This window comes from Cuculus canorus, chromosome 17 (assembly GCF_017976375.1).
Source record: "Cuculus canorus isolate bCucCan1 chromosome 17, bCucCan1.pri, whole genome shotgun sequence".
NCBI lineage: Eukaryota > Metazoa > Chordata > Aves > Cuculiformes > Cuculidae > Cuculus > Cuculus canorus.
Genome location: NC_071417.1, coordinates 3,606,375 through 3,620,223, shown reverse-complemented (window position 1 = coordinate 3,620,223; position 13,849 = coordinate 3,606,375). Strand labels below are relative to the sequence as shown.

The window sequence follows — 13,849 nt, the reverse complement described above, 5'->3', positions numbered from 1 at the left end:
GTACTCAGAAATCACCTTCAAATTTTGTGTCTCTGCATCATCAGTGGCTCCAAGTCACAATTTATGGACCAGAAGCTCATTAGCACTGTGGAGCAACTCAGACTACAAGCTGAAACTTCAGCCTCTTCAACCAGCAGCACGCTGGTTTAAAGGACTGCTGGAGTCTAAGTCTCTTATCAGCACTGAAGAAAAAATACATCTACTAACCTTTTAACAGAGTTACAGTATGTTATTTTAATAGGATACCAAATACATCCTTAATTAAAAGACATTATTATCCTACTATAAATAGCTCTATTTTGGACAGAAAGCCATAGAAAAAATATCATAAAGATTATTAGCTCATGAATATTTCAAGCATCCTGTTGAGTTAATTGAACTGTCAGACCCTGAGAAGTGTTTCATGCTAAAAGATTTCAGAAGCAGAGTTCGGCTGTAGTCATCTCTGCGTAAGAGCTGGGAGAATACAAGCCTAGGCTGCTGTGAGCCTGCTTCTGCCAGTGAGCAAAGCACAACCAATTTCTGTTCATCTACCAAAAAAGATACAAATATCTGAACTGTGTGCATTCGTTGCTAAAAAACAGATCATGACACAAATGTAAATATCACACAAGCCTCAGCCTCCAGATATGCTGGCAAACCGTCAGTGCACTTCAGTAGTTTGCTGTCACTAAATTTCACCCTCTAGTAGGCATGGAAATAAAATTATGGTTGTGTTCAGGACACCACAGGCACAGCATGATATTTTTGCCTGTACCATCGCTATAATGTATTTCTAACTTCCAAGGCCAAAGTATGAAAATTGACCTAGTAATATCCTGGGCCAAGATGTAGATTTTTTTATTTCAGCCTGAATTTCAGCTTCCCTGACCATTCTTTTTTATTGACAGACAGCACACCAAATCCAGCAAAGATCTTTAGCTTACAAAGAATACATCTGATCTAGTCCAGTATCTTGTCAAAAACAATGACATTAATCTGCTCCTGCAGGAGAAGTTACCTTCCTTCCATTCTCCCAAACCCAAACAATCCCCAGGGAGTCTATCTTGACCTTCACAGAGATAGGTTTAATAAACTGTAGTGCCCAAGGGTTAGTATGGCTTCTATTTTCCCCATCATTAAACAGGAAATTACTCCTGATGACTTTTGATCGTCTTGGTCATCAACATAAATCTGTGTTTCAGAATTCTGCTACAGTTCAGTCTTGATGAATTTATTACCTAAATTAGATCAAAACCCATACAGGTCCTATTGGTTCAAACCCTGTCAAAAACTGGTGTCTATTTTTAGATCTGAACATCCAAAAGAGAACTATTTTGATTTTAACTTAAAAAATTTGAATGTTTTGATGAATCAAGAAAAGGAGTTCAATTGCTCAGTGACTAAAGAGCTGTTTCTCAGCTTTGGTCTGGTGGGAAGCAATGTGTTTTCAATTTTAAATCATGCAAAACACGACACATCTATGCAAAGAGCAAAATGAAAAAGTGACCTCTAGTTATCCTGTACTTTCCATACAACTGCTCTCTCTAGCTTTGAAATGTGAGCAGTTATCTCAAGTTCATTTTTGCTTCACGCATTCCTGAAAAAAATCCTGAGATTGATACGGTGTAAAAATGTTAAAGTGTTCACCGATCCCCATTCCCTTTTTGGTTGAAGTGGCTGATAGTATTCATTCCTATAAGGATATCACCGAACCCACTAGTAAATAGCAGAGCTTTTCAGCTTCAAATAAAGCAAACACAACTATTCAGTTGTAAACATTTCTCAAACCCTTAGAAAAACGTCAGTACAAACATTAGGAGCTGCCTGTGGCCAGTTGTGTTGCTGTTCGCGCTGCCCTGTCTGCTAAGCCTGACATTCACCACCGCTAAACGTTTGCGTGACATCACTCACCCCAGTGCATCTTTTAGAGAAGCACAACGACAAAAGATTCCCTTCACACAGAATATCTGTATTGCTCTCTCAGCATACTCTAAAATCACCAATGAAACATGTCCCGTACAATGTAGCTGAACTGAAGGCATTTAAATCCAGAGTCTGAGGGGAAAACCACTGTTAGTCACATTAAAGACACTTTCTCTATTTTTTTTTACCTCTTTTTTTTTTTTTTAACTATGGTTTGGAAGAAGAGAGATGTGATTACTCAAAGCCAGTAATATTTGCAAGAGAAAAACATGACACGCTATGATGTTAACTCCCATTGCTGACTCTGATTTCATAGGCATCCTTTTCCCCTTGAGCCAATGAATTTTGAAATAAAAGCACCAGCCTCTCTAATCACTTCAATAGCTGCTAATTTATTTTGCTGTGTAACGGTGAATAATTGTTGTGCTTTTGTAAAAGTGCTCTCTGTGAAATGAAGCGGTGAGGAAGATTTCTGGGATCTCTGAATCTCAAATCAGAGGCTTCTTTGCTGCACTTTAGCTTCTCAAGAGAGAACAGCTCATCTATTGCTTTAGCATACTTCAGCAACTAGGGGGGGATACAGGATGCCAAGTGTTCAGCCGGAAAAAAACTCACTTGAAAGGCCTTTCCCAAATAACAAAGAGGACAACATACCTAGTAAGTTCAAGCCACCATCCAGGCAGTGTCTCCCGACTCCCACAGAACACACACAAAGCTTAAAGTGGCTCCCCTTCTAGCAGATTCTAGAATAGCACTACCATTTAGCTCAATTAAACGATTTAAGGCAAAAATGCCACAGCTGAGGACATTTGTGCTCAAGCTATAACTCAACAGCATCAAATCAGTAGACATGTAAGCTTAACTCCCTCTCTGTCCAAACAGCATTACGGTCCTGCATGTTTCCTTACATATAAGTCACGCAAGCCAAAGAAGAGACCAGAACTAATTCCTGCCCCTTTGCTAGAATCAAATCCCAGCAGGGAGACAATTTATCCATAGCACAGTGCGTACTACTGAAATGTCACTGGCCAGGAGTCACTTGTACTTGACTGTCCCTTCTTCAGAGTCATTCATTGCTCTGAAAGTCTGACTCTGTAAGGAGCCTTCTGCTTGCCTTTGATTAGATGACCTTGGCTAGATGAATCTATAAGCAGAGACGTTCAAATTTTTCAGGTACTGTCATACGCTTCCCAAATTATGAGGTGATCCTTTTTAAATCTGCTACTTGATTTCAGCTCTGGTTTTCAATATTACTTCACTGTTCTTAAATACTGGAAAATAGCTGGTAACCCTTATCAATATTATTAATGTAAAAGCAATGTGAGAAAAAACCTCAGACTTTCCAAAACATGACCACTTTGTTATCGTTACAAATTCAAATTGTATGATGTGATTACAACTTCACAACGAAAATGCATTTACATCCCCTAAATGACTGTGTGGTCCTCTAAGATGTCTGTGTTGTCTCCCATTACAGAAAAGGGCTGGATCGTCCCTGTAAAAAGTGCTTTAAGACACCCAAATAAAATGCAAATTACACAACAGAAGTAATATCTGGGTTTTTTTTCCCAGTATTCACAGCAATGAAAATAAATTACTACCAGAAATACTTAAACTGAGATAAAAGTCTTGATGTATTTTGTGATAATGATAAGAATGGCTTTCCCTAATGTACCTCCCAAAATGCTTCAGTCCTTACCCAGGAACAAAGTAGGAAATAATGCAAGACAGGAATTAATTTCAGATACCATGGAGCAATCTAGCAATCTCCAGTCTGCTCATGAATGTGACAGGGATTGCATCATAAAGCTTAAGATTAGATTAATTGTTTTTCTAGAAATTTCAGAGAAATTTAACTGGAGAGTTTTGGGGTAGGGAGAAAAAATATCAAACCTGCTGGCAACGTAGAAAATTCCACAAAGGCTTCCTTTTTTTCTCGTTGCTCCAGGGGAAGCTGCCAGGGCATCTGATGGGGCTTTGCCATTACCTTCACCTTGTAGGCCATATTGGGCTTCAAATTAAAAAAATGGTACTTGTAGCTAGCAGCCTTGACAATGTCAAATTCTTCTTCATTAAGAAAGATGACATGACTGTAATTACTATTTGTAGGGAGCCAGGACAGCTCAGCAGAAATCTGGGTTATATTGTCCACTTTAAGGTTAGAGGGGGCTACTACTACATCCTTCCCAACTAACAAAGTGCACTGCAGTTCATCTGAGTTACCCTTGTTTGTGATGCTCTGAATTGATATTCGGTATGTACAAGTAGAAATGTTAAGCTTTTCTATAAGAGCTTTCGTTCTGCTTCCCAAGGCTATGTTCATCCGTATTTCCTTGTCAACCAGAACATTGTAGCTGCTAATTGTTCCCCATCCGGGTGGCACTACCGGTGGCTCCCAGCCCACAATGACACTTTTGGCTAGTTGTTTAATAAGGGTGATTTTTCTAGGATAAGGCACAATGTCTTCTCCAATTTCATCAATGTTCACATCCAGAGTCCCTGCACCGTTGCTGATTACACTAGAGTCTATGTGACTTGGTGGACTTATCTCCAAGAGATCTCCTTCCAGAGTAGGACCCGAATGGTTGATAAAATTCTGATCTTGTTCACTGCTTAATGTGCTGGGTAGCCGGGTCTCATTGTCTTGAACAAAATCCACAAAATTTGAAGGGACTAGTCCTCTTTGTCCATCAAGAAGTTCCCCTGGGGAGAAAGAACAATGCTATTAAAATCCCTGAAGGTGTATACCTCTTGCGTGTCACTGCCTTGAAAGCGGACAGGATGAGGAAGAAGATATAATAGAAAACTCTGGACAAACAGCATTCACAGCCTGAGAATGGAATGGCTCAGTGAGGCAAAAGCCAGAACTGCCAGTAAGCTTTCTTGTCAACTTAAATCTTGCCCATAGGAAAAGCTGACAATATAAAATATCTTATAATTAACTCTGCCTGCAAGGACCGGTTTTGCTGGTGCAGAAATTCTGCTAATTAACACAATGATGATAGGGGTAATTTTAGCAACTGATTTGTTAGTAGACAAAGGAAAGAACTGGGAGCTTGTTTGACAGATGAACTCCTCTGAATCAGCATGAATTCACAGATTACAGAAAATACCTTCATAAAAGCCATCTTCATCCATATCTCCATACACATAAAGGTACTTTCCTGCCGTAAGGGGGAGCTCTGCTTCCGGATTTTCATTTGGTCCATCAAAAGGATTGTAACTGCAATGGAGTACAAATGGAAAATGCGCATTTCCTTACAACCGCCACACAATTAAATACTAATCATAACAAGGTGTGCAGTGCTAAAGCTGCACAGGAAGGTAATTTTTCAGCTCAAGCTTTTTTCTTCTCTTCTGAAACATATATTCTGAGTGGAGTCTAGGTCAGTTTGAGCGAACTACAACTGTATCACCAAGAAAATTCCATGAAACACACCCTATCCACTTCAGGTCTAGACACTTAAGACCACATCCTTCTCCATAGAATTCACTTATGCATTTCTCACTTACATCTCTTTGAATACACTGGCCAAAATCTTCTTTATTCTTTAAAGTAAATTAGAGTAAATTTAGTTGTGGGGGTCTTTTCCGGTCCCCATATTCTGTTTGTTTTACATGGCAGCCTTTCACACAAGTTTATTAACTTCAACCGGGACAAGTTAAATAAAGGCAAAAGCAGTGAGTTACAGCTAAAACAAGCTACTTAGAAACAAAAACTTCTTATATACTACTTACCTCTATATCCGTCCTAAAAGAAATTGTTAGTCATGACAGCACTTTATATCTGAAATTTTAATGTGCAAGGCAAAAATGTGAGGAACATTTAAATCTTTCTTGCATTGATGAAAAAGCAATTTATAAGAGCATATTGAGACATTCTCTATAAAGTAGGAGGTATACATTCTTATCTCATTTAGACATAGAAGGCTAGAAATAGAATGGTGGGTAAAAGAGCCATGCCATGTTAAAGTTTCTGCGACAATTAAAAGACATGGAAATGACACTATTTTGCAGCCAGTGCAGACAGGAAAGGGGTCTGCTATCCGTAACATTGGTTCATGAATAAAAGTGAGGCAAAACCAAACGTTGAATATTGCAAACATATATGATACATGCATGAGCTGCATTTTTTACCTGTAACGGGCAATGCAAAGATGGACTTTTCCAGAATATCTCTGCTTTGAGGTATTGGAATTCTGATCATTATCCATCTGTAGAGAAAAAAACCCCAAAAGGCAATGTGATTTCAAAAAGATTCACACACTGTTTTCCTGACAGGAATATAAATCAGACAGTGAATACGTAGCAGTTTTGAAATATATTCTAACATAGATATATTCTAACATAGAATAGAACCAGTTCACTTTTCTTAGAAAGGCTTAGGCTAAAACGGAACTGCAGTTCGGATTCTAATAGGGCAAAGAAACAGAGCTAATTCCTTGATATCTTGCTGGAGAGTCAGAACACCTCTCTGAGGCTGGATGTTGGTTTTCCTCAAAAGCTTGCAAGATTGACAAGGCGTCAGTAGATTGGTGCTTCATCATCTGGAGGTGGCTGAAGGACATGTGATACGGACTACATCACTACCTCTCATGCAGTTGACTAAAAGAACAGGCAATAACTCAACCATACCAGTCTCACTGACCACCCCACCCTCCTGACTAAGGTTTTACTAAAGTCTTCATTAAAGTACAGCAAACTCAGTTACTTCAAGATGACCTCTTATAAGGGACATGCCTGGCGTTTCTGGGTGTAGAACAGCCGTATGATCACACAGTCTAGGGTCATACCATAATATTTTAATCAGAAAACAATAGTAGACACCTGACACCAGTGACTAAGTATTTAAGACAAATGCTGAATTTAGTACCGGTGCAAGTGTCAACTTGGAAACACTTAGAAAAAATGAGTATCACACAAAATAGACTCCCTTGCCAATCCGGTCCACAGCAGCATCAGCTGTTGAATTCCACTCCTTCTACTATCTGAAAGAAGCAACAATTTTCCTCTGAAGTTACCATCCTATTTAATTCAGTTCTACAATGCCACATATTTATTCTGTAGTAAGTCTGGTTTACAAAACCTGGAGAATAAATTGTATTGGGAGCTCCACACAGACTCCATCTATTTTAGCTCTGTGCTAGGTATCGCATTGGTAAAATAGTAATTCTTTCTGTTATGCTTCAAGCCTAGTAGGATTTTTAAAATGAGAGATACGCTTCTTTCCTCCACTTATTTTACAGTATGCTGCGAGCCCTGTTAGAAAAAACAAAACTTTTTGCCTGAACTTGAGAGAACTTTAATTAAGATAGAAATGCAAGGTTTAACAGCGGGATCAACTAAGATGAGTTGTCCAAAACCAGACAAAAATATTACAATCTGAACAGAGTGAATACCAAACCGCAGCGTTCAGACCTCAACTGGTCCCTGCTTGGCTCCCAGCATGGAACAAAAGTACACCAGGAAAATAATGAGTGAAGTCACGTTTCATCTGAATTAACTCTTCAGAGCTGGGTTAGCACAACAAGGACTATTCTGCCAGTGCTCCACTTCCAGTGAGGAGGGCAGTAATAATCGACTATTCTCCCCTGTGTAACCCTTGGAAACGCAGGCAAGTTTTCAAGAGTTATCATCCCGATGCCTTTTTACAGGCCTATCACAAAGCTCAAAAATAACCCAATAATGCTTATTCTAGAAGACTTTGTTACTGGTAACAGTCAGGAAGTTGCAGGCATATTTTTGCAGAATATAATTTTTTTTATTTCAGACTTCACGGCATTATTCTCCATTTTTAGATTCTATTCATACACTCTCCCCCTGGGTCTGGATACCTCTAGAAAAGAACGGTGCTTAATTTCTATGAGCTTTTATAACGCAAGTACGGATCACGTAATTATACTCTAGAAGGCACACAACGAACAGTTCTGCAAAAGAAGGCTTGACATTCGCGGTGAGAGATAACTCAAAAATAATAGAAAAGGGAATTAAATTTGACATGCACTTCTTCTGTTCCTTGCTGTTAGTTCTGCTTCCCTAAGCCTCGTTGCTAAGCTGCTTTTTCTGGTTTGACTACTTCGGGCTGCTTTTTCTATGGTCTGTACAAAAAGAAGGGAATGTTCCCACTCTTCAGTAATGCTGCTACACATAAGTATACATATTTATTTGTGGATAACCCTTACATATGCCCACAGAATTCCTACTGTACAAGAATCTAATATTTTATTGAATATCCTACGCCATACTCAGGCTCGTGATCCGTTTAAAAGCATTCTGATTCTATCAACTTTCACAGGTTCAGTAGCAATGAATATAAAGTAGACAGAAAATTTGCACACAGTTTCATTATTTACTTCTGTACAGGTGAAGAATGAGATTCAGGACTGTAAGGTGAGGGGTAAAATCTAAAGATCCTTTCCTCATGGCTGTTTGCCCATTTAAAGTAGACTTGCGGTATTTAATAGAAAATAATACCCTTGTATAAAGTTGTCAAAATGTATCCTATACTTCCTTATATTTAGCAATCAACGTGCTAAGGCACCTTAGTTAAGCTCTTCTGAGCTTCCCATTGGCTTTCTTCTGGAATTCTACTGAAAACCAGAAAACCTTTCTAAGAAAGCAAGAGGAGAACCATTCAAAAGTAAAACTAATACAAGCTGCAAAGTTGAATGGCGGAGGAGTTTAGTGACAATATCCTGTGACCTTTTACTTCCAGGTTGCAGGCTCAAAATCAGTTTAGGAGAGTAAGCTGGAAACTACTGTAAGTGGATGTTATGGGCGTAGTTGCAGTGAGAAGACTGAAATAATGAAAGCCAGGAAAAGAACAAGTCCTGCAGAATGAGCTACTTCTTAGTCAGACCATACCTGCCTGGACAGGGCACCACAGGGAATTTCTCTTCCATTTGCCCCAGCGGTATCAAAGTCACAGCTTTTGGTAGATATAATAAAATATTAATAAACCCACATAACAGAGATGTATGTTGAAACCAACACAGACAGAAATGCTGACTTACACCTTTTATGCACAGAAGCAATAAAACACTCTGAATGCATCACTGAAGGCTGAGGAGCCCACAGAAGCTTGAGGTCCTCACACCCCCATTTTTTATACTGTGTAACTAGGATATCAGCTGAGACTCCTTTGAAAATATCAGTTAAATTCCCACTGGTCACATTCTCAAGTTGTCTCCGAAAAGGAGAATATTCATGTTTTGAATTCTTAAAAGCAAGTGCATCAGCCCCCTTGAGAAGGGAGGTCTTGGCCCTATAGTATGCATCTTCAGTAACAAATTTAAAAAGACTCACGTCTGAATCAAATCTGCATCTTGGGGTACCAGATCGTGACTTGGACAGGAATGTAGGTTTGACAGACAATTGTTCTGGTTTGTCTCCAGATATTTGAAGGGGTCGTATAAACTCTGAAATCACACAACGGCTTCCAGAAGGACTTTCATGACCTGGCAGGGGAAAAAAACCACACGAGTATAATTACATGTTCTCAGGCAGAAGCACTGGTAGCTAATAAGCAGCAGTGAGTTATTTTCTCCTCCTGTTAGAAATCATTCTAGACAAAAACTCAGGTAGGTAGACTGCAGAGCATAAAAGTAGCTAAGCCTACTAGTTCCCAGCCTTACGGTAAATTACATAAGTCAACAATATGTAACGGAACATAATGTACAAAGTGAAGCTATTTTAATTTAAAAAAATCATAATTAAAATTTCACTAAGGAAAACTCCACCTTTGTTCTGAGCACCTTCGTATCTTTGGAGAAGTTATCCAACATGCTGTTTAACACACCCAGCACTAAAAAGCTGCTCTTGTAACCCTTCTGTTTCTTTTAGGGACTCTGTCGTGCACTGCATAATGAAGTAATACACTGCATAATGAAGTAATACATTTATGTTCTAAGAAAGCAACCAAAATGTTGATAAATTAGTAGGCAGGATATTAGTTTTGAAATGAAGGCGGTTGGCTTTTTGGAGGGCAGTAAGATCCAAGAGCACCCACTTCATATTTCTGAAGAGCTCCTTGTGAACACTGTTAACACTAAAACACATCAATTGATCACAGCACCATCTCTCCAGTTTCTAAAAAACTGAAGACTTCGACTCTGAAAAAGGAAAAACCTCCAGAAATACTTTGGAAATATTTTTACTGTGCTTTTAAAAATAATAATAAATAAAAAGGAAATGCCAGTTTATGCTGCACATTTACAGGGCCTTAAGAGGCAGCCTTACAAGAGGCTGAATATATTTATCTCCTGTCTATTCGAGTGAAAACCAGGCCTAATGGTGAGAGGAGACAAGAACAACTTCATGAAGGTCGCAAGAGAGACTAATAAAATGTAATACAAAGTACTTGCACATTTTTTCCCCTTCTACTGTTAGTTTAGTCCCCAAATCACATGGAAAGCAAGCAGGGAATTGTGAACTGAGCCTAACTCGACTTGCAGCGTCAGCAGAAGTCATAGCAAAGCGTGGAGTCTGAGGCATTGCTGACACAACCACATACGCAGAGTGCCTTCTCCTTTCCTCTCTCATTAACATAAGGAACCTATGCTCCAGTTTTTCAGACTGAATATGTGTAGGTTCAGCATTTCCTCTCCAGTTCTGCCAGAAGTCTGGACAGCAACGTTTTGCTATTGAATTGCAAGCTTCCCAAACACACGTCATCAGGAATTATCAGCGGAACCTCCTTATTCGTATTGCAGAGAATAAGCTCCAAAATAGAGGGTTTTTCTGATGTACTCCTTAGTCCAATATGATTAATTTTCCCTGCATCGCTGTAATTTACAGCAGGACAGCTTAAGCACGTTGACAGCAGGGAAATATACAAGCCATCATACAAAAGATTAATTACAACCAGCCTGCTTACAGCAATCCCCAGGCTGGAAAAGGGCACATTTTTATTCTTGGAACCTTTCTCACATATATAACAGAAAAGTCATCCCCGTTCAGAAACCTTTAGCCAATTTAGCTCCTTCTGTTTGCTGTTAATGTGCTTGCCATATCAGCCTGTCAGCGCCAAGCCTATAAATAATTGGTCCAACTGTGATTATTCATTCAAAGGAAACTGCTGTTTGGTCTCATACCTCCTGGCTTATTCAGGCTTTGTTATTAAATTAGTTGCACTATGTACAAAATGTGGAGAAAGATTCTTGGAGAATACAGCCCTTGCTTTACGTGCCTGTAGGATGGTAACCAGGATAGGAACATACATTATAATATAAAGAACTCCAGGAATATCACGATGCTGGAAGATATTCAACTGTCTTTTTTTATTTCCACTTGTACAACAGGGTACATAAAATTTACCATGAGTCCTTAGTATATAAGAGAGAAAACTGTGTGCTATGTGTAATTGCGTCTATTGACTGGACACATCCATGGCTGCGGATGGTGCTAATGACAACATGCAGCCTACCTACACACCTCCCTTCCCAGGAGAGTAATTCTCTACCAACATCCAACGATGTATGCAGAAATACACTTTCTGCCCAAATCTAGCTGGGCAAAATGGATCTGCTTTCCTAATGAGACTTATTGCCACCTTCAACGTGGCTGATATACATTGGAAGGCTGTGCTGCAAGACCTAGGCTGAACAGTTGGGTGGAGAAGAACCTAACGAAGTTCAACAAAGGCAAGCACAGAGTCCTGCACCTGAGAAGGAACAATTCTCTGCACCAGTACAGGTTAGGGGCTGACTGGGGAAAGCAGCTTTGTGGAGAAGCATATGGGAGTCACGGTGGACAGCAAAGTAACCATAAGCCAGCAATGTGCCTTCGTGGCCAAGAAGGCTGATGATATCCTGGGATCCATTAAGAAGAGTGCGGCCAGGTTTTCCTCCTCTGGTCTGCCCTAGACAAGCCACATCTGGACTCTGTGTACAGTTCTGGACTTACCACCTCAAAAAGGACAAGAAACTGCTGGAGAGAGTCCAGTGGAGATCACGAAGATGATGAGGGGACTGGAGCATCTCTCTGATGAGAAGGGTGAGCCCAGTTTGGAGAAGATAGAGAGGGAATCTTATAAATGCTTATAAATACCTAAAGGGTGGGTGTCAGGAGGGTGGGGGCAGACTCTGCAATGGCACTCAGCCACAGGACAAGGGGCAATGGCCACAAACTGGAACACAGGAAATTCCACCTGAACATGAGGAGAAACTTCTTTACTGTGTGGGTGCAGAGCACTGGAATAGGCTGCCCAGGGACAGTGTGGAGTCTCCTTCTCTGGAGTTATCCAACTGGACACAATCCTCTGCAACCTGTTTGAGGTGAACCTGCTTTAGCAGGAGAATTGGGTTTGATGACCTCCAGAAGGCCCTTCCAACCTCAACTACTCTGTGATTATGTGATTAATTGTCCTCTGTTTCTCTATTCATTTGGCCATTTGTGCCATGTGACAACTCCCTGCTCAATAAAACTGGCACTGGGTATCAACACCTGTCTCTTTATTAAAAAGTGTGTGAAATAACAATTGACCCTCTAAGGTTCTTCCCAGTGCTGTGGGACTACTTTTATCTGGGACCACAAAGTGATCTATTTATTAAAGCAGCTTAAAAATTACTGCATTTTCAAGGTACTCTAATATCTGCACTAAATTAGAGAGAACAGTTTTTTAGGTGCAATGCTACCAGTTAGTTCCTGTGTGTTCTGTATAAAAGACTTTTTTAAAAGGTCAAAAGATGCTTAAATAACAGCTGTAAATTAATGCTGATTCTATGTATGCAGAGTCACAGTTGGATTTAAAAAGAAACAAACACACACAAGCATCACCAAGGAATGCCTTTGCAAAAAGCCAAATTGAGATTCATTGTGCATGAAGCACATTCCTTTTGAAACCTCCCGAATCTCCGTAATCTTCCATTTCAGACTAGGTTCTCATTCATCAAAGGCAATTTCACTGGTGTTCCTGAGCTTGAATGTAGAGGAATTAGACCCAGAAAACCTGTTTTAAAACTTGCTAACTCACTGCAAACTAAGAAAAATAAATAAATATACCTTTTCTTTTCTATTTGCACTTTGGAAAAAAAACTGAGTGAAAAATCAAAAATAAAAGAGGTCACTTCATAAGAAAGTGCAGCAAGATCTAGAAATGTCTTCTGCCCCCCTCCCCTCCTTAAATTCCTATAAAGCCACAGGGCTTTTGTCTATAAAGTCTTGTCAAATCTATATGTACTCAAAATGGCCTTTATCTTCCCAGTCTGCTAAGGAAGTCTGAAGAACACCCTTTCAAGGGAAGAGGCAAGGAAGAGCACCAGACTCAATTTAAACATCTCAGCAGAATTAAAGCTGACATACTTGTAGTACAATTAGACTCTATTTTATTTATTGGAACTGCAGATTCATTGTGGACTACTTAAATTATACTGAGAGGCCATTTAAAAGAGCTTTTTATCAAATGAATAATAAATCTTAAGGTTTCTGTATCTGCCTGTGACATCATTAGATGTTTAGAGAGAACTTTTTACGTCCCAATCTATTCTGGTTAGGTTTATTTCATTTCCTGATACATCCAAACATCACCAATTAAGGGAAAACAGCTGGTCACAAACTGATCTCATTTCCGTCATTCGCTTTGCTTTGAAGGCTGCCTTTGTGTTCCCTCTTGTGTTCTTTCTTCCTCACACATAATAAAAATAATTACACTTCTGGCTTGAAGAACTTGATGTAGCATTACCATCATTATTGTGAAACGGTTGATTTCAGTAATTAGAAATCCTGCCCACTTGCTCAAACATCACTTTATTTTTATCAGTGCATTCATAATTAGAATTAATATTGTTCAAGGATCTCTGATGTTTATGCATCAGTGCTGCAGGCCCTGAATTCTACATCACATAAAAATCAATAGGTTATAAGAAAGAGCTTACAAAGCAAAGCCCTTAAATGACTTCTTGGAAGATTTCTGTCTGGTTTTAAGTTTTTCTTAAAAAGCTGTTTC

At 39.4% G+C, this 13,849-nt stretch overlaps 1 protein-coding gene across 6 annotated transcripts in view; it reads right to left on the bottom strand.

Annotated features, from left to right (window-relative positions):
• RIMBP2 (RIMS binding protein 2) overlaps window positions 1-13,849 on the bottom strand; it is a 151,194-nt gene that overhangs the window by 31,652 nt on the left and 105,693 nt on the right. For all 6 annotated transcript variants that reach the window (XM_054082797.1, XM_054082798.1, XM_054082801.1 and 3 more), the window contains 4 exons: window positions 9,211-9,362; window positions 6,043-6,119; window positions 5,019-5,128; window positions 3,799-4,608 (listed from right to left, as the gene is read on the bottom strand). In XM_054082797.1, the coding sequence (XP_053938772.1) occupies window positions 3,799-4,608; window positions 5,019-5,128; window positions 6,043-6,119; window positions 9,211-9,362 (1,149 nt within the window). The remainder of the gene's footprint in view (window positions 1-3,798; window positions 4,609-5,018; window positions 5,129-6,042; window positions 6,120-9,210; window positions 9,363-13,849) is intronic.